The 20,859-nt window shown below is 35.0% G+C and overlaps 2 protein-coding genes and 2 long non-coding RNA genes across 8 annotated transcripts in view; 2 read left to right on the forward strand and 2 right to left on the reverse strand.

The window, feature by feature from the left end:
* The window catches only part of LOC127848196 (inversin-like), a 53,972-nt gene that overhangs the window by 19,254 nt on the left and 13,859 nt on the right, over nt 1-20,859 (reverse strand). For all 3 annotated transcript variants that reach the window (XM_052380518.1, XM_052380517.1, XM_052380516.1), the window contains exons 8-11: nt 19,466-19,564; nt 15,362-15,437; nt 14,212-14,318; nt 11,352-11,517 (exon numbers count right to left, since the gene is read on the reverse strand). In XM_052380518.1, the coding sequence (XP_052236478.1) occupies nt 11,352-11,517; nt 14,212-14,318; nt 15,362-15,437; nt 19,466-19,564 (448 nt within the window). The remainder of the gene's footprint in view (nt 1-11,351; nt 11,518-14,211; nt 14,319-15,361; nt 15,438-19,465; nt 19,565-20,859) is intronic.
* LOC127848194 (uncharacterized) overlaps nt 1-20,859 on the forward strand; it is a 124,634-nt gene that overhangs the window by 7,767 nt on the left and 96,008 nt on the right. The window lies entirely within an intron of this gene.
* The window catches only part of LOC127848207 (uncharacterized), a 70,369-nt gene that overhangs the window by 1,005 nt on the left and 48,505 nt on the right, over nt 1-20,859 (forward strand). The gene's annotated exons all lie outside the window — the stretch shown is intronic.
* On the reverse strand, nt 6,206-7,048 carry LOC127848208 (uncharacterized). Its single transcript, XR_008034416.1, has 2 exons — nt 6,519-7,048; nt 6,206-6,416 (listed from the first exon to the last, which is right to left on the reverse strand). It is a non-coding gene; the product is annotated as an uncharacterized LOC127848208 (long non-coding RNA).

Below are 20,859 nucleotides of genomic sequence, written 5' to 3' on the forward strand. Positions count from 1 at the left end.
GATATTTTTCATTGTTTTACTGTGAAATGACGTCATTTTTTCGACGTAATGACGTCATAAATCCAGCTAAATTATACAGTTTAAACTCTTTTACAATGTAAATAAACGGTGAAAAGAGCATAAAATAAAAAGAAAATTTGTTGGATTTGATGGAATATCGATTTTAATTCACTCGTGATCATAAAAAATACATATTTTCACTCGTGGCTGCGCCACTCGTGAAAATATTATTTTTTATGATCACTCGTGAAATAAAATCAATATTCCATCGAATCCAACAAATATCCTCAATATATACTGATATACCGATATATTGTAGCTGAGCTCTAATCAAAGCACTGAAAGTACTGGTTTGACGATGCTTTTGAAGAGGATGGATATATAGAGGATATTTGTTGGATTCGGTGGATTATCGATTTTAATTCACGAGTGATCATAGAAAATAATATTTTCACGAGTGGCGCAGCCACGAGTGAAAATATACATTTTATATGATCACGAGTGAATTAAAATCGATAATCCACCGAACCCAACAAATTTTCTTTTTATTTTATGCTTTAGTTCACAGTTTATATACATTTTTAAAGAGTTTAACTAAAGAATTACGTTGGGAAAATGACGTCATTTCGTCCAAAAAATGACGTCATTTAACATAAACAGTGAAAATTATCGATAATTTTCACTGATAATTTTCATTGTTTGAAACAGTGAAATTATCAGTTTTAATTCACTAATATTTCTCTATAAACCACCGGAAAGTATAAAATAAATAGAGGATATTTGTTGGTTTTGGCGGAATATCGATTTTCCCAGAAAAACAGCGTAAAATATCGATATTTTCACTGTTATTTTTCACTGTTTAAAACAGTGAAATACCAGTTTATTTCACTGATATTTCTGTATAAATCACCGGAGAGCAAAAAATAAATAAGCATCCATTTAAGTTTATCTACATCACCGCAATTGTGTAATTTTTATTGCTTGTCATTTATCCGCAGGTCAATAGTTAATGGTTGTGGTGCAATCATTTCCGTTCTTGGACACTGCACTCCCTTCAATGAGATTTATTTACCTAAATATCTCATATTTGAACTTACAATTATTTTGGGAGTAATGGTACAGACAACTGGATAATACAGCAACAATATGCTAACCCATTATTTTTCGAGGAACATAATTGAGAATTCCTGTGCTAGCCCCCAATCACAGTATGTTGGGGTATAATAATAGTCAAATTTTGTTTTTCTTCTCAAAAGATTTTCATTGATTATAAGTTGAGGAATATATCATCCAAGACTACAACTTTTAGAAAGCCATTTTTTTTCATTTATTTTTATTGATAAACAAGGTTTTGTAACAATCTTTACTATACATAGATAGCTTTAACAGCACAATGTGGCTCACCTGAAACGGATTGTTTCCTAGTGGTGTTAACTAATTTTTCATGAAGATCTAGAAAAAAAGGCATTGTGAGTATGAAAAAAACTATTTGCGTCTATCCGGTCTAGTTGAACCTTGTTACATGAGTTCCTACTTTTATTTATTTGAACATTCTGATCAACTGCCATGAAGATCAGGTAAAAAATGTAAGTGTTAACATAGATTTTAATGATTTTAGTTATTGATCAAATGCTTGGAAGCACATGACCCACTTTGGAACGTGACCTGTTAATCACTGAGACTAGACCTTGTGACCTAAATGTTGAATATGCTACTTTCAAGCTTGACATTGAAATCATTTAAAATAATGTTCTAACCAATTTACAAGTGGATCAGAGACAGAATGTGACCACTAACGTATTAACAGACCTTTTCTTATATTTGACCTAGTGCCCTAATTGTTGATAGAATATGAAACCCAAAATGACATAGAAGTGAATAGTTTAATAAGAATCCGGCAAAGAGGTGACACTCAAATTTAAACATTGTAAAATGATATCTTATGTGTTCACAATAAACTTTGGATAAAATACAACAGACAAAGAGTGATAACAAAAGCTCACCTTGTCACATCATAACAAGTGAGCAAAATAACCAAAACTATGACATCATATAATTGCTCAGTTACTTCCAATAACAATAAAATGTTACTTTTGAAACAAATACAATACCTTCCCTTTCTTACTACAGGCCGTTCTAAAACAAGATAGCCCTGTATCGCTCACCCAAAACTCCTTCTATAGTGCCAAAAACTTGTGTATGATTTGACTAAGTTGTAACCTAGCTTTAGCCTGCACATGACCAACTTGCAAATTCAGCTTTTGATTTGATTAAGATGGACATTGTAAGCAATTTTCATGAAAATCAGGAAGATAATGTGACCTGTAGAAAGATAAAGGAAGTTTTCTATATTTTGACCTAATGACCTAGTTTTCGAAAAACTACCAACTTTCAAAATGAAACTTTATTTCATCGAGATAACATTCTGTCTAATTTTCATGAAGATCTTGAAGAAAATGTGACCTCTGGAGTGTTCACTAACCTTTTCTGTGATTTGGTTTGTTGACCTAGTTTGAACCACATATGACCTACTTTCAAACTTAACCTAGAATTGACCGAGATGAATATTAACCAACATAAGACAAACAAGGGCTGTTTGTAAAACATGCACACCCCCCATATGGGCTGTCAGTTGTAGTGGTAGCCATTGTGTGAATATATTTTTTGTCACTGTGACCTTGACCTTTCACCTAGTGACCTGAAAATCAATAGGGATCATCTGCCAGTCATGATCAATTTACCTATGAAGTTTCATGATCCTAAGCCTTACTATTCTTGAGTTATCATCAGGAAACCTTTTTACTGTTATGAATCACTGTGACCTTGACCTTTGACCAAGTGACCTGAAAATCCAAAAGGGTTATATACCAGTCATGATTAATGTACCTATGAAGTTTAATGGTCCTAGGCGTAAGCATTTTCGAGTTATCATCCGGATACTATTTTACTGTTTTGAGTCACTTTGACCTTGACCTTTGACCTAGTGACCTAAACATCAATAGGGGTAATCTGCAAGTCATGATCAATGTACCTATGTAGTTTCATGATCCTAGGCCTAAGCATTATAGTCACTGTGACCTTACCCTTTTATCTTGTGACCTGAAAATCAATAGGGTTCATCTGCCAGTCATGATCAATGTACCTATGAAGTTTCATGATCCTAGGCCTAAGCGTTCTTAAATTATCATCCGGAAACCATCTGGTGGACGGACCAACTGACGGACTGAGCGACATGTGCTAAACAATATACCCCGAACAAGCCACATAAGAAATGCAGCATAACACATTCTAAAAGTAAAAGGCATCTGTGCAATGATATCTTTTCTTCAAATGGTAAGATGAACAAACAAGTGGGCCTAAAAGGCCCAGAGTCTTTCACCTGAGATAACAAGATATTATTGGGACAAATATTGCGACCTAAATTCTTGAAGATCGGAAAATAAATGTGACCTCTTGGGTGTTAACAATGTTTTACTATAGCAATATAAGGAAAAATGCCCCACCCCCTGGCAGCCATGTTTTTCAACCAATTGTAACCATTTTTGAACTGATCCAAGATATCATTGAGACTTATATTCTGGCCAAATTTTATGAAGATTGGAATATAAACATGGCATCCAGCATTCTTGAGTTATCATCCGGAAACCATCTGGTGGACGGTCATACGGACTGACATGTGCAAAACAATATACCCTCTCTTCTTCGAAGGGGGGGCATAATAATACAGTAGAATGAACCAACAAGGGAGGCAACTTGTTATGTCACAATTTGGCAGTGTATAAAAAGTGGTACTTAATTATCTCGCTAAACATGGGTCTAAATTACGTTTAAAAGCTATTTTCTGATTTGATGAAACAGTCCAAAATCATCCAATAAATAAAGTTGAGATATTTATCTTGCCGAACATGCAATGCCATGCCGCATGCAAGCGATTTATAAAGTTAATATCGTAAATCAAAAAGTTTGTTATGTTTTAATTTAATTTAATTTAATTTTAATTTTTCGCGGTCATAGACAGTGTTCCTGGCTGAAAACGATTCAATATTACTTTTAAATCATTCATGCATTAGTTTTTAGCAAGAAAGAGGTAGAATATTAGTGTAAAACATTTTTTTTTCATTTAAACTTGTGTCTGCTACAATTTAACGAATGGTTACGGAAATTACCAATTGTACAGATGTTTTGACAGACATATGCAAAACGAAAGAATAGCTTGCATATTTCAAGTTTATCAGCCTTGAAATTACCTATTAATCAAATGAGAATCGAAATTATTAAAATATAAACCAGTAATGTTCATTAACACCAAAATCTTTGGGCACAACCATCATATTTTTGGACACCGTGAGGTATTGTTTTTCAGAAACCGACGATCGGTAATTGCCATAACCATATGGAAAATTTCATCACTGACAAGTTTCGTTTCTAATGTTTTTCTCAAATATTCTACCACAACATTATTGTATACCATTACACAAATGAATGACAAGTAATAATTCCTTGATTTTGGGGAGGGACACTGTCTATAAATGCTACAAAAAAGCATTAAGGCTAAACTTAAGTGCATACAATATTGAAAAATAAATCATAATTCAAGTGTAGACAAGTGTTCGTTGTATCTGATATATTCATTCATCCACATTGCTCAGACACTCAATAATAATGGAAATTATTACGAATATCTGACAAAAACTTGCATTATTTATTTTTATCTTTAAACTTCCATTTCATAAATGTTTTTTTTGATAAACGTCGTCAATTATTAATTGTATATAGATTTCTCTATAGTTTGAAAAACATTTAGGCAAATATTTCTCATGGAAGATAAAATGCATATAATTAATAAAATATTCCCTTTTAATCAGTATGTTGGTTTATCGGTCAATAACAATATCACTTTGAACATTGAATTATCTAAAAGTTATAACAAACATTAAATGTTCTCAGAACAAATGATTCATAACACATATAACAGATTGATAGGAAGATATGAACAAATCAAGGTTGCTAGGTTGCCCGCCTAGAATGGTCCTGTTAGTATGGAAGTACTTGATATATAAATTTATTAGCCTGTCTGTGTTGTTAAGACATCAAATATTTTATGAATGTCTCAAAGCGTAGAATTATTTTGCATTTAGTAAAAGAAAGGCAACATATAACCCTTAAGTGGCTGACAAGAACTTGTGGCTGAATACAACTAAAAAGAGGCATTATGCTTCTTGAAAATAAAAGTAAACATCATTATATATGAATTTTCTGATCAAAAGTGTTATTTTTAGTGAATAGGGGAAATACATTTTCAAGAATAAACAATATACTTATAAATGTTTTGGCGAAGTGCATTGTAGTATTATCATAGTACCAGTTTTGGTCTAAAAAGCCAGTAACATTTTTTAAATTTCATAATCCCTTGTTGCATAAAAAAATCATGAAAAATAGAATTTTCAGAGTAACCTATTAAAATAAAATAAAAAATGCTTTATTAGACCCTAGATATTATTTTTGCAATCATTTTTCATCAATTACAAATGTTTAAAAAAAAAAATGTTTCATGCTACTCATGTTACCAGTTTTTTGTCAAAAATTAATTACATTTTTAGCTCATCTATTTTTTGAAAAAAAATTTTTGAGCTATTGTCATCACCTTGGCGTCGGCGTCGGCATCGGCGTCTGCGTTGACGTCAGCCTCTGCGTCGGCTTCCGGTTAAGTTTTGCGTTTAGGTCCACTTTTCTCAGAAAGTATCAATGCTGTTGCATTCAAACTTGGTACACTTACTTACATTTGTACTATCATTAGGGGACTGGGCAGGCAAAGATAGATAACTCTGGCGTGCATTTTGACAGAATTATATGCCCTTTTTATACTTAGAAAATTGAAAATTTTGGTTAAGTTTTATGTTTAGGTCCATTTTATTCTTTAAGTATCAAAGCTATTGCTTTCATACTTGCAACACTTACTAACTATCATAAGGGGACTGTGCAGGCAAAGTTATGAAACTCTGACTGGCATTTTGACAGAATTATGTGCCCTTTTTATACTTAGCAGGGCTAGCGCTGGCCCAAAAAATGTTTGAGCCACCCAGATGTAGGGGTGTCCGGCATGCCCCCCCCCCCGGAGATTTTTTGGATCCTAGATTGTCTGTGGTGCGTCTTGGGCCTATTGCCAACCAGTTTTCGTTTGTTTCAAATAACAATTTATACTATAGATTTTTCATATTTCTTTTAATGACAACAAGCACATGTCACATATTATAATATACATCAAATCACAATTGTCATAGTAATAAAGATATTTTAATACAGCGCATTTTTAACAACATGATGAATGGCATGTAAAATACAAGCATACATTTCATTCACAAAATACATTGTTTTGCTGCTTTACTGCTTGCTGGCATCGACGGCATGAGTGTGATCTGAAAAAAAATACATAGTCAATCTGCATATATACATATAGTTAGACTATAGCATTTCAAAGTAATTTCAAATTAAAATTCCTCTCATCTTCAAAATCTTACCTTTAGACTTTGCATGTTTCGTCACCGAGTCTTTTTTCAGGATATTGCAACCTACAGTGAACGTGTTGGAATTCTGCACCTTAATGCATAGGTCACAGTACATTGATTTTGATTCATTCTCAAAGCGAAGCCAATTATTATCAACTTTCCATGACTCTTGGAATGCTCTAGTTTTTGTGTTTTAATTATTTTGTTTGTTTGTTCAGACTCATTTTCGTCCAAAGGACGCTTTAAGGTTAAAGAAGTCATGTTAACGACTGTACAGACAAATTGGTATCTTCCATTTATATAGTAGACGACATGAATTAGTCTTCCTATGCGTTACAAATTCGTAACTTTAATTAAATTTTAATTGCAATTAAACCGCGCGTGTTTTTCACGTTTTCCTTTGATTAAAATACGCCGCTGTTAGTTATCATAGTGTGTGAGTAAAACGATCAAATTATTAATGAACACCTTTTCATTTCAATCGGAAATCGGCAGAAAGTTGTAACATCAACGACATAGAACTAATTATTTAATTATCACTCTTTAATTTGGATGGATAGTCAGCTTGGAAACAATTAATTTATTGTCACGCTTATTTTCATTTTTAATCTTATAATACGACATTTGCGACCATCCGCTATTTTGTTTGCAGACGACAATATTAACTGTGTATTCATAGCTCCACCCATTTTTACGTTTCATTCAACAACGTCATTTCATGTGTAAGCCAGCTCAGTTTTGATTGGCCAGCTACCATGTGCACTTCAATAACAATAAGGTCAAGCGATGTCTCGATACAGGTGCAGACCGGTTTTCGTTCACGGTTCAAATTGCGAATACTTTCATTGAAACAAAGAGAAAAATATAGAAAACCAGTTTCGGGTTAAAATGGCGGCTGTTTTCAATGAAATTTTACGAGATTTTAGCATTTTCGCAAATCGGATTTTTCTTGAGCCAAATTCTCAATATTTTCGCAAATGGCTCAAGTGGCGAACGACAGCGCGAGCCCTGCTTAGAAAATTGAAAATTTGGTTAAGTTTTGTGTTTAGGTCCACTTAATTCCTACAGTATCAAAGCTATTGCTTTCATACTTGCAACACTTACTAACTATCATAAGGGGACTGTGCAGGCAAAGTGATGTAACTCTGACTGGCATTTGGACAAAATTATGGGCCCTTTATACTTAGAAAATTGAAAATTTGGTTAAGTTTTGTGTTTTGGTCCACTGTACCCCTAAAGTATCATAGATATTGCTTTCATACTTGGAACACTCGCAAACTATTATAAAAGAACAGTAGAAGGACAAGTTGCATATCTCTGGTTGTCATTTTTACAGAATTATGGCCCTTTTTTGACTTAGTAACTTTTAATATATGGTTAAATTTTGTGTTTCGATCCACTTTACTTCTAAAGCATCAAGGCTATTGCTTTCAAACTTCAAATACTTTCATGCTATCATGAGGTTACTGTACCTGGCAAGTTGAATTTTACCTTGACCTTTGAATGACCTTGACTCTCAAGGCCAAATTATTAAATTTTGCTAAAACTGCCATAACTTCTTTATTTATGATTAGATTTGATTGATACTCTGACAAAACAACTCTTACCTGACATACCACAATAGACTCCACCCAAACCATCCCCAACGCCCCCCACCCCATTTTTTTATTTTTTTAAGATCATCTAACAAATGACCACCACACCCTCACACTATACCCCCCCCCCCCCCACTCCATCCCACCAAAATTATTTTTTTTGGAAATGGTTAAAAAACACAAATATTTATTTTTATTATTTTATTATTTTTGAAATACCATTCAACCATCGCACCCAAGAATCCACTCCCCCCCCCCCACCCCCGAATTTTTTTATTTTTTTTGCATTTTTTTTCCGCATTTTTAGAAGATAATGTAATAAATGACCACACCCCCACACTATACACCCCTCTTCACTCCACCCCTCCCTCCTTTGTGATTGAAATTGAGAGTCCCTTCACCTTAAAAAAGAAAATAGATGAGCTGTCTGCCCCCGCAAGGTGGTGCTCTTGTTTAAAAATGCGTTACCCCTTGTTGCCAAAAAATTCATAAAAAATATAATTTTCAAAGATATCCTTTAAAACAAAAAGAAAATGCCTTCTTAAACCTTTAATATTATTCCTTCAAGCATTTTACATCAAAAATTATTTATGTTTGAAAAAATCATTGGTTCATGCTAAATACTGTTTGATATACTGTAAATAATATAACTACACATCCAAGTAGTGAGTCGATCAAACTATTGCAACCGAAACACCTGGTGTGCCAAGGCACCAGCCGAAGTCAAATGCCTTCTGACTTAGTGCATTTTACTATTTATATTTGTATGCATTTGTATATGTTTGAAAAAATGTATAATCTTTAATGACATCTTCTGACCATGCATGTCCTAGATTTCAAAATCCAGGCCCTGGTCTGACACATTGGTAACATTAACATTAAACTGTTACAAGGCTTCTGAATTTAATTAGCCAGGTCACAGGAAAAGGGCAGTCTAATCAGTATCCAATTAAACTATTTGTCATTGTCAGAAACACGCTTTTAAGCAAACAGCTTTCAAGCAACTGCAGGCTGAACTGGATCTAAACTGGCCACGATCGCCTTAATGTCTCTTTTACTGGGATACAATTCATTTAACTTTAAAGAGATCTTTTCACGTTTTGTTAAATTGACAAAAATTGAAAAAAGTTGCATCGGATTCACAAATTTTTGTTTAAGTTATGTTATTTTTAGGAAACAGTATTACTGAACATTTACCATAATAATATAGCCATTATATGCATCTTTTAACGATTTAAAATTATAAAGCGTTGCAACGCGAAACGATTGAATAATTTGGAGAGTTATGTTGTTGTTGTTTAATTGTGTGAAACTACGAAGATTGCTTATATTAGGTATAAAATACGTCAACCATTTATACTTGGCAGAAAAGTCGAGCAGGCTAATGCGTTTTTACTCCTGGACTAAGGGGGTCACTGGTTCAAGCCCTGCGGCGGACTACTTTTTTTTAAAGAATTTTATTCTGGATTTTTAACTAGAGCTTTTAAGATCCAATGTTTACATTTATCAATATAAAGCATTTAATGACTAACTTCAAAACATGTTAAAATCTGTGAAAAGGCCCCTTTAACATAATATCTACTCCTATAAATATGAGGTCGATATACATGGACTAAACGGTAAATTACGTCTAATTATTTGGACTATGATATCAATCAACTACTTAAATAGAAAGAAGAAAGAATTCATACAAACCAGTAATTTGAGTAAAGAGTTTGTAATCAATGTTGTATTTCAGGACAGCTTGGTGATATGCAAATCCCATATGAGCTGTTGATATCGGGTATCATAGCCTTCAATAAGTCGCAAAATGCTCGAACAAAATTTATAAAGCAAAATGTGACTTAAATTGATAACTAAAAATACCAGTATCATCAGTATGCCAGTTTTGCCTTGTCAATCTGTCGAGATCCAGAAAGTGCTTCATTTCACATTGAATATATCCTTCGAATTCCATTTATTGTTGCATTACTTAATAGCAAAACAAGCCAATTAGAGCTGTAAGAAAGTTTTGACACGAGTGTTATCAAGTCTCTCATGGGCGAAGCCATTGTTGTAGAAAGTGATCCATTCACATCGAATATATCCTTCGAATTCCATCCATTGTTGTCATTAGCGGAGATTTAGTGAATAAATCATTCATATATCATAAATGACAGCTTCTAAATAGCGAAACAAGCCAATTTATGCAGTAAGAAAGTTTTGAATCAAGACTCTCATGGGGGCGGCCATTGTTGAATGTTGAAACACGAACGACAACTCTGCTAGGAGAATGTTATCAATGACGAGCAATCTTTTACGCAGGGGCAGTAACTGAAAAATCGAGTTATCTCAATCGGACTGGCTCGGTCTTTTACATAGGTCGCCATTGTAAAGAATTTTTTTATGGTTATCATACCTTGGACGATGCTGTTCAAGCATCGTCAAAAATGATAATCATTGTAAATGGGTAAAGTCAAACATGGTTTCATTTATATGTAAGTTTATCTGATTATAACCAGATTCATATTCATATTCTGCTGTATTGTGTGTGTCACTCTGTACACTTTACTGTAGTAGCATGTTAGTGAAATTGATGATTTTAAAATGTATATATTAAAATAAAATTAGTACATTAAACATTAAAACTTGAAGTGTGAATGTTGTTCATAGTTGTTGATATTTTCCCCCAAACAGCCAACAAGGTGCTCAAATACAACCCCAATTCTGTGATATTCTGCTATTTTTTCCCCAATAAAAAGGTGAGGCTTTACCCCCTCCAAGTACAAAAACAACAACAACCTGGACCATGAGAGCACTAAACAGCCAACTAACAGACCAACAAAGAGTTGTTTAAAGTAAAACAAGCTCACTCCTATATACCCCCGTAAACTTCGTTTGTGGGGGTATACAAAAAGGGATAAAGCAAGATTTTTTTTTCAATTTCTACCATTCTGATTAATACGTTTGCAACTCAAATATTATTATATTTACCAAAACTGCTGTCAGATTTGACATGTCTGTCTACAATCCTTATGAGTAATTTTACAAATTGTCATGGTCACATGAAATATCAATGCCACATTTATTTGTCGTCCCATGCAGTCAGCACAAGCTAATCTTGGACGAAACTTTAAGCATCAAGCCCAATTTTCACACAGCCATCATTATTTTATTCTGGTCTTATAGATAGATCAGTCCGCGCCACACGTGAACATCCAAGGACAAACATGAAATTTTAAGGTCATCATGAGAAATGTCAAGGGCATACCTGTGCCGCCATTCTTGTCGACCTGCTGTATGTCCACGTTGTGTTTGAGGAAGGTCTCCAACACTTGGTCCGCCCCCTTGCCCGCTGCCCACATGAACGCCGTCCTGCCCTCCACATCTGCTTCGTCTGTCACATTGGCGCGAGACAGAAACACTTCAACAGTCTCCTGAATCGGATTTAATTGATGTGTTTTTTATGTGCGTACAAAAATGATGTTTCCAAGCATGGCTTCTTGCTTCTAATTTTCTGCAAATAAAATAATGTATGATCTTACTTTACAACGGCATCTTTCCTGATCTCAAAAAATGTATTTTTTAACAAGAGCTGTCAGAGGACAGCGCGCTAGACATTTCGAGTGCTTGACAGTATAACGTAAGCCATCATGGGGAAATTGTTCATATTCAATAATTTATTAGATGATCTTTCAAAAATAAAAAAAGGAAAAACAAATTTAAAAAATTGGGGGGGGGGGGGAGGGTTGAGAGGGGGTATAATGTGGGTAGTGGTCATTTATTAGATGATCTTTCAAAGATAAAAAAAGGAAAAAAAAATTGTGGGGGGAGTGGGGTAGGGGTGGGGGTGAGAGAGGGGTATAATGCGGGGTGGGGTAATTTATTAGATGATGTTAAAAAAAAATGGGGGGGGGGGTTGGGGGGGTAGGGAGGGGGGTGAGAGGGGGCTATAATGTGGGCTGTGGTAATTTATTAGATGTTAAAAAAAAAAAATGGGGGGGGTTCGGGGATGGTTGAGGGGGTAGGGAATCTGGGTAGGGGCATGTAGTATTGTTTGGGTCGAATCCATTGTGGTATTCAGGTAAGTGTTGTTTTGTCAAAGTAATATTAAAATGTGATCATACATAAAGAAGTTATGGCAATTTAAGCAAAATGTTCAATTATTGAAGTGTAAAAGGGGCCATACTTATGTCAAAATGCTTGATACAGTGGTCTGCTCTTATTTATAGGTTGGGGGTCATGTTGGTAAACAAGTATGCAAAATATAAAAGCAATATGTCAAAGGATATAGGAAATATGTTGGGTATTACGCAATGTTTAACATAGATTTATCAATAATATGCATATTCTAAGTATAAAGGGGGCAATATTCTGTCAAAATGCTTAATACAGTTGTCTGCTTTTGTTTAAAGGTTGGGGTCATGATGGTTAACAAGTATGCAAAATATGAAAGCAATATGTCAAGGGACATTGAAAATATTTGGGGTAGTACGCAAACTTTAACATTTGCTGCATATTCTAAGTGGAAAAGGGGCCATAATTATGAAAAAATGCTTGATAGAGTTGTCTGCTCTTGTTTATAGGTTGGGGTCATGTTGGTAAATAAGTATGCAAAATATGAAAGCAATATGTCAAGGGAAAATGAAAATAATTGGGGTAGTACGAAAACTTTAACATTTGCACGCTAACGGAAACGGAAACGCCGACGCCGGGGTGAGTAGGATAGCTCCACTATATATATTTTATATATAATAGTCGTGCTTAAAATAACAGCGAACGATTCGCTATTTAAGGCTAGATTAAAGGTTTTGCCCATGACAGGACACTTCCACTGTCTCCTGATTAACTAAACTGGGCAAAATGAATGTGCATTAAGTGTCGTCCAAGGTTAGCCTGTGCAGTCTGCACAGGCTAATTAGGGACAACACTTTCCACCTAGACAGTTTTTGTGTTCAGAAGAGACATGAACACTTCCACAGTCTCCTGAATGAGATACCCTTGTTGAATTAACTTAAGCTTTTAACTCAACTACGAATGGGATACGCTTGCTCACTTAACTAAAGAGTCCCCACATGCTTATCAGGGATAGGATTTTTTTGGTCAAATTTGGGGCCGTTATTTGGCCCCATTTCCAATCTAAAATAGAATTCTTTCCTAAATGACTGCCAACAATTCCCAATTAAAGGTGCAGAAAATGTGCTTTTGGAACAAAATACACGAAACTTTCCTTCATTTTGGTAATTTTTCGGACAGCCATTGGCACTTTTTACCTTCCATTGGGAAAGTGCCTTTCAGGGGAAGGTACAAATTGCTGGATATGCTTGTTAACCCTTTGCATGCTGGGAAATTTTTCGTCTGCTAAAATGTCGTCTGTTGAATTTCTAAAATTAGCATTTTCTTCGATTTTTTTCAAAGAATACTATCAGAATAGAAAACAGTTTGGATCCAGATGAGACACCACGTTCTGTGGCGTCTCATCTGGATCCAAACTGTTTGCAAAGGCCTTTAAAATTTGGTTCCCGCACTGAAAGGGTTAACTAGCTGTTAGTCACATTCAAGGGAATATGATTAAGCATATATGGATCATTAGAGAAGAACAAAGTGTCTTGCACATCTGCACTTACACATGTAATAATGAGGACATTTTTGAAGTTTCAATTTTATTACTTGACAAATGGGAAAGTGGTTCATTTCATAAAACAATAATAGAGCTGTGCTCTGCAAAAACGGGGTTAAACGCATGTGAGTAAAGTGTCATCCCAGATTAGCCAGTGCAGTCTGCACAGGCTTATCAGGGACAACACTGTCCACCTACACTGAATTTTAGTTGAGAAGGGACTTCCCTTAATCGAAAAGAAAACATAAAATGTGAATGATTTGTCCCTGATTAGCTTGTGTGCACTGCACAGGCTAATCTGGGACAACACTTTACACACATGAATTAAGCCCTGTTTTCCCAGAGCAACGTTTGTTTGCATACACTAGCCAAGTGGGTAATCTCAAAACATCAGTGTCATTAATTCAGATTTACATTTTTTATAAAAAATACATAATAATAATTATGTATTACCATTTGTTAACTAACTTCATGTTTAAAGAAAACTCTGATTTATAAGTGACCCACTCACGTCAAAGTTGTTTTGCGCTGCGTAGTGTAAAGGTGTGGCCCCGTTCTGGTCTGAACTCGAGAACTCCGCCTTGTTGTCCAGCAGCAGTGATACGATCTTTGAATGACCTGATAACGGATTTCAAGACTATTTTGAAAGTAAAAAAACTCTAGGACAACTGGGCTTTATGTAGGTGCAAAAAGTATTTTATCCTATTACCAGATGAAAATCGATAGTATAACAACGATCGTATAAACTAAAGCTTTATGCTATCGATATTTTTAGACCATGGTTTTCCGATCTCTATTTAAAGAACACTATATGGTTCAATGTGACGTCATAGCAAACAATAACGTTGAAGTGAACACTTCCGAGATAACTTGGGAAACCAGCGCTGTTTCTTTGAATTTTAAAGTATTTTTACTCTTTTTGAACGATAAACGACCACAAAATAATAGGCTCAAAACTTTGTAGCGCTCAGCAAGCCTCGCGCTACATCTTTCTCAGCCTCGCATGATAAACTTGATCTCTATCCGACACTCACATAATATTCTCTATGTCTCAGATTAACCTATGCAGTTATGGAATTAACTAAGCAAAAATCCTGTTAATGCAAAGTGTCTCGTCCCTGATTAGCATGTGGGGTCTGCACAGACTAATCTGGAGCAACACTTAACGCATATGCATTTAGCCCCATTTACCCATAGCTAGGCAATAGGTACAATAGTTGGTTTTACAATCTCAAACAGTGTTAGTGTTTTATTCTTTGTGGGGCTTATTGGTTTTTTTAATTGCAAAGAATGAAAATGAGCTTCGCTGTGCGAAAACCACGCTTATTTGGGAGTTCACTTTCAACTGGATTTTCCTTTAGAAGAGACTTCCTTTAAACAAAAATTACAATTAAAGTGAAAAAAGTATTGTCTTTTGCAGACTGCACAGGCTAATCTGGGAGGACCCTTTATGCACATGAAAACCCTAGCAGTACTACACACATTATCAGGGGTGTGATTGAGCTGAAGTCTGAGGGGAGGAATATTCTGTATACTGACTTTGACTAAGCGAATCACATGCATAACGCAATTATAAACCTTAAAATAGACATTTAAATAGAAACCATCTTAAACTATAACCAAAAAATTTCACCGAACACTAACAAGGGGCAGTAACTCACCAAGTACAGCAGCCCAGTGTAGAGGGGTCCTGAACATGTTGTCCAGGGCAGAAACATTGCAGTTGTCAACAGCGACCTGAAAGCAATTTGTGTACCAATTGATGTAATCACAAAGTTGCATTTTGATAGAAAAGTCCTACAGCTATTCCCATCAATTAAAATAGTATGGCGTTTAAAGATACACAATTCAATTAAGAATGTAAGGAATCTCTGATGGAAGAGTGCCAAATATCTGAGTCAATCTCTTAGGTATTAAAATCTAGAGCAAAAGAGGATATTTGTTCATGTTGGTATAAGATCGTTTGTTATTTCACGAGTGATCATAGAAAATATATTTCCACGAGTGGCGCAGCAACGAGTCAAAATATTATTTATCTATGATCACGAGTGAACTTACAAACGATCTTACACTGACATGAACACATTTTCTGATCCTTTTATGCTCCTTTTTCATGAAAATAAATAACAGCTGTTTCCCTTTCGCTGAAAAGTTACCCCTTCTCCTGTGGCGTGCCTCAATACAGGTCAAATCACAAAATGACGTTATTAGTGTGACGAAATGATGCATTATACCAGCGAAATTCTCCAGTGAAACTCTTTTAAAATCTAAATAAACAGTGAAAAAGCATAAAATAAAAAGAAAATATGTTGGATTCTGTGGAATGTAGATTTTAATTCACTAGTGATCATAGAAAAAAATATGCATAATTATTTATGATAATCTAAAAATAGACAAGGGACAAAATTGTCACAAAACCAGGTTTTCATTGTTAAAAAAAAATCTGATAAAGGGAGAAATCTCAAACTGAACTTTTGAAATGAACAAACAAAATTAACCCCCTTTGTAAGTTTGTATTTTAAAAAAATCTATTTTTAGTCGTGGCGACCTTGACATTGGAGATATTGACGTGATTCTTTCGTGCGACACACCGTCCCATGATGGTGAAAAAATGTGCCAAATGATTCTGAAATCTCACAATCAATGACATAGTTATGGCCAGGACAAGCTCATTTATGGCCATTTTTGACCTTTGAACTCAAAGTGTGACCTTGACCTTGGAGATATCGACGTAATTATTTCGCGCGACACACCGTCCAATGATGGTGAACAAATGTGCCAAATGATTTTAAAATCTGACAATGAACGACATATTTATGGCCCGGACAAGCTTGTTCCGCCCGCCCGCCAGCCAGCCAGCCAGCCAGCCCGCCCGCATTCGCCAATCTAATAACCAGTTTTTTCCTTCGGAAAACCTGGTTAATTTTCTTTCGGAAAACCTGGTTAAAAAGGGAGTTCCGAAAATGTTTTCTTCTCATTGGTGAAAAGAACAATGTACTGTGAAACCATTATATATCGTCAGGCAATAATTTTCATATATTTCGTCAGTCGACCGATTGACGAATTCAGACTGAATTACCAAAGGCATGAGGCACTAAAATCCAACGTGTTTCAAGCATATATACTCCGTCTATACGTAATCAAGATAAATCCGGTTTTGACACAAATGGGTGTAGATTACTCAGTATACTTAACTGACACGTGACATTGCTCTTAAACGCGAAAGCAGTACAGCTGTATCAACTGCGTTGACTTCGTTTAGGTAGAATTGTAATGATAAGCGCTAATTGTTAACAACTTTATTACCCATTGTTTGTATTGTGTTTTTCAGTGTTGTTGCAGAAGATTATACAGCCTCCACGCACCGGATAAGATCCGGATCAAAGACAATAAACAAATTTTAAAGATGATGATGTATATACTTACCGTATACACATTCTCCGCATTAATTACAAATAAATACAGAACATTTTGATTTGTGTTTGGTTGTTTGCGTTTAACTACAATACAGGTGTAAAAATTGCTTGTGCTTTGTTTATGGGCTATCAATCTTTTTAATCATTGATATCTTTTACAAGTTTTACGATACATGTTTCAAATAATTGTTACTTGTAGCAATTGAAAACATAACAGGTAAAGAGAAATTAGCAATCATGACGATAAGCTCCATCCAAACGTGGGGAAATTGTTTTCAGAAATTCCCTTTTATTTTTTCGCGATTTTCAGGAAATCCCCGGTGTTTCGAATGACTGAGTATGACGCAATAAAACATTGCTTTGTATCCTATTGCATTTAATCCAATTTAAACTCACTCCTCTATTGGTTGTTACAATTAAATCAGAACTTTGCCCTATGAAACCGCTGTCCCATAATGCACTGTTTGTCTGAAAATTATTGTACTTAAAGTGATCAAATATTTACGATGCAAAACTCTTGAAACTTTGTTGAAAACTGACCAAATAGTTTGCTTACACTAATTTTAACCAATAATCTTTGCACCTTCTCTAATTTGCGCCGATAAAGGAAATATTGTTATTAGTTTGGCCATGATAATAAATGAATAAGACCAATTGGCAACTGGCTTCACTGTTTCAAACCCGGGTTTCAAACACTCGTTAACGGTTATTCGGTCCCACTTATCCGCTAATCATAATAATGATACACTAATGGGACAAATTACTGATCACCTGATAACAAAAGACTAGTATATTGACATGTGACCAACAGGCCCCACTTCATGCAAGTGACTCTCAAGTGTCCTCCCTCTTTCCCCACTACGATTTTTCGCATCCGCGATATATTTCGGACAAACAAATCGGATATTGACTGAAGCTTTTTTTTTTCAAAGTCAGGAATTGGCGAATTTAAGTGCTGATGAAAACGTCATTTTTATAAAAATAAAAAGTGATGGCGAAAATAAATGATTTCACAGTATTTATTTTCACTGCTTTTATTTTACTATAGAAATGTCATATTTTATCATTAGGTATAACAGAAAAGATGTTATTCTGATTGGATAATTTGATCACATGACCTGTTGTTTTTTATCTTCATATGAACCCACAAATAAAAAAAATATTCAACAAGGGACAAAAATGTCACAAAACCAGGTTTTCATTGTGAAAAAAAATCTGATAAAGGGAGACAACTCAAACTGAACTTTTGAAATGAACAAACAAAATTAACCCCCTTTGTAAGTTTGTTTTAAAATAAATATATTTTTAGTCGTGGCGACCTTGACATTGGAGATATGGACGTGATTCTTTCGTGCGACACACCGTCCCATGATGGTGAACAAATGTGCCAAATGATTTTAAAATCTCATAATGAATGACATAGTTATAGCCCAGACAAGCTCATTTATGGCTATTTTTTACATTTGAACTCAAAGTGTGACCTTGACCTTGGAGATATTGACGTAATTTTTTCGCGCGACACACCGTCTAATGATGGTTAACAAATGTGCCAAATGATTTTAAAATCTCACAATGAACGACAAAGTTATGGCCCGGACAAGCTTGTTCCGCCCGCCCGCCAGCCAGCCGTCTAATGATGGTTAACAAATGTGCCAAATGATTTTAAAATCTCACAATGAACGACAAAGTTATGGCCCGGACAAGCTTGTTCCGCCCGCCCGCCAGCCAATCCAATAACCAGTTTTTTCCTTCGGAAAACCTGGTATAAAAGTTGCCGAATAACATCAACATTTTTCTAAAATTGCAAGATGTTGCTTATAATTTGTCATTGGTGATCATATCACATTGTCATTTATTATTATTAGTCTATTATATTTGCAATTACCAAGCTGACTGTAACAAAATAACTCATAATTTGAAGCAATCATAAAAAAAATCAATAAAGCCATGTTGTTTTTTACACTTTCAACATGTTGCATCTGTGGCATAGTGACATTCTGTTTAAGCCAGTCAAAAATTATCATTTAAACACATGTTTTTGTTTATTGGTCATGGTGTCAACAATGGCTGTTGTTGGTTGCTGAATACAGTGAGTTGTTTAACATTGCTGAGACATGTTGAAAACAGGACAAGTGGACAGTACTTTGGTCACTTAATGCAGGTAGATGTTTAAAACAAGTGAGCCATGTCCTGGGAAAACTAGGCTTAAAGCATGTGTGCAATGTGTTGCTCCAGATTAGGCGGAAAGTGTCGTACCTGTGCTGGACCCAGTTTGGGCACATGTATTAAGTCAAGTTTTCCTAGAACAAGGTTTAAAAGGTTGTAAGCACAGGTTGGTACTGTACTCACCAGTGCCTTAACGACGGCCTCGTTACCATCAGCGACCACTAAATGCAGGGCAGTTCTTCCCTCATAATCCTGCCAGTTTATAACACTCGGGGTCGTGTCCTGCGAAATAAAGAATAGAAAAAATAGTATGAGGTTTGATCTGGGAAAACTCGTTCAGTAGAAACAACTTCAATAAATTGAAGTAATTTGTATAAATATGCAAAATTGTCACTCTGAGAAAACAGGGCTTAATGCATGTGGGTAAAGTGCCATTCCAGAATAGCCTGTGCAGTCCGCACAGGCTTATCAGGGACAACACTTTCTGATTTTATGGAATTTTGTGTTTTTTAAGTCCAGTCCAGGCAGAAAGTGTTGTCCCTGATTAGCCTGTGCAGACTGAGCACGCTAATCTGGGATGAAACTTTACACAATGTGCTTAATACATGTAGTTTTATTTCAAAGCCATTCTACTTGATGATACTCATAAAAGAAATGTGTGTTTTTTTTTAAATATATTTATATGACAAGTTGACTTTAGCCTTAAATCATGACTTTTATTTTATTTTACCCTATTTGGAATTTAACAAAGTCTGACTCTTTTGAATTTGTGTCCCAGACATATTTGCATATTAAAAACCAAATTGGAGAAACTTAAGTTTGAATGACTAAACATAACCCAACCAAATAATGCCATTTTTTATTTTTACATCATGTGAATAAGCAGAAAACACTGTTTCCTCTGACTTACAAATACCATCTTTTAACAACTTTCAATGACAGTTAACAAAATGAGCCACAGTGACCAAAATGAACCACTGTTACCAACAACAGCTCCGCAATCGGAAAACTAATGACCCCAATTTCAATAGGGGTCATCTACTGTCTAAGGCCATGTTAAGGTAGCGCACCCGTAATGGGCACCTTTCCAAATATAATCTAATGTATTATTTTCTTAATCAGCATCGTTTCACTGAACTACATGCACATTTTTAGGTAGGCTTTCCATGCTTTTTAAAAACATATATTGATTTTTTCAAAACCACCCCCACGTTCGGCTTTTTCCAGTTTATTTGCACCCCTGGGGTATATGAAGTTCCATAATTATCCAGATTTCCAAACATGGGCATGCAGTTGGTGTGTACAGATGCAGTAAAGTTGTTTAAAGTTGAATCAATATGAAATAAGTATTCTTTTACAGACATTTATTTTTTATATCTTGTCATCTATGGAAGAGCGCCATGAAATGTAAGTGGTTTCAGCCAAGTAGAAATTGGGTTGGTTAAAAACAAAGTGTCATAAAATTCAAAATCGTATCATTTAAGTAATATTTTGAACTTAGTTTTTATAGATACACTATATACAGAAAAAATACCAAGAAATAGACAGATTTACCGTTTACTTTTTGAAATAAAAAT

Source organism: Dreissena polymorpha, chromosome 10, assembly GCF_020536995.1.
Source record: "Dreissena polymorpha isolate Duluth1 chromosome 10, UMN_Dpol_1.0, whole genome shotgun sequence".
In the NCBI taxonomy this organism is placed as follows: Eukaryota; Metazoa; Mollusca; class Bivalvia; order Myida; family Dreissenidae; genus Dreissena; species Dreissena polymorpha.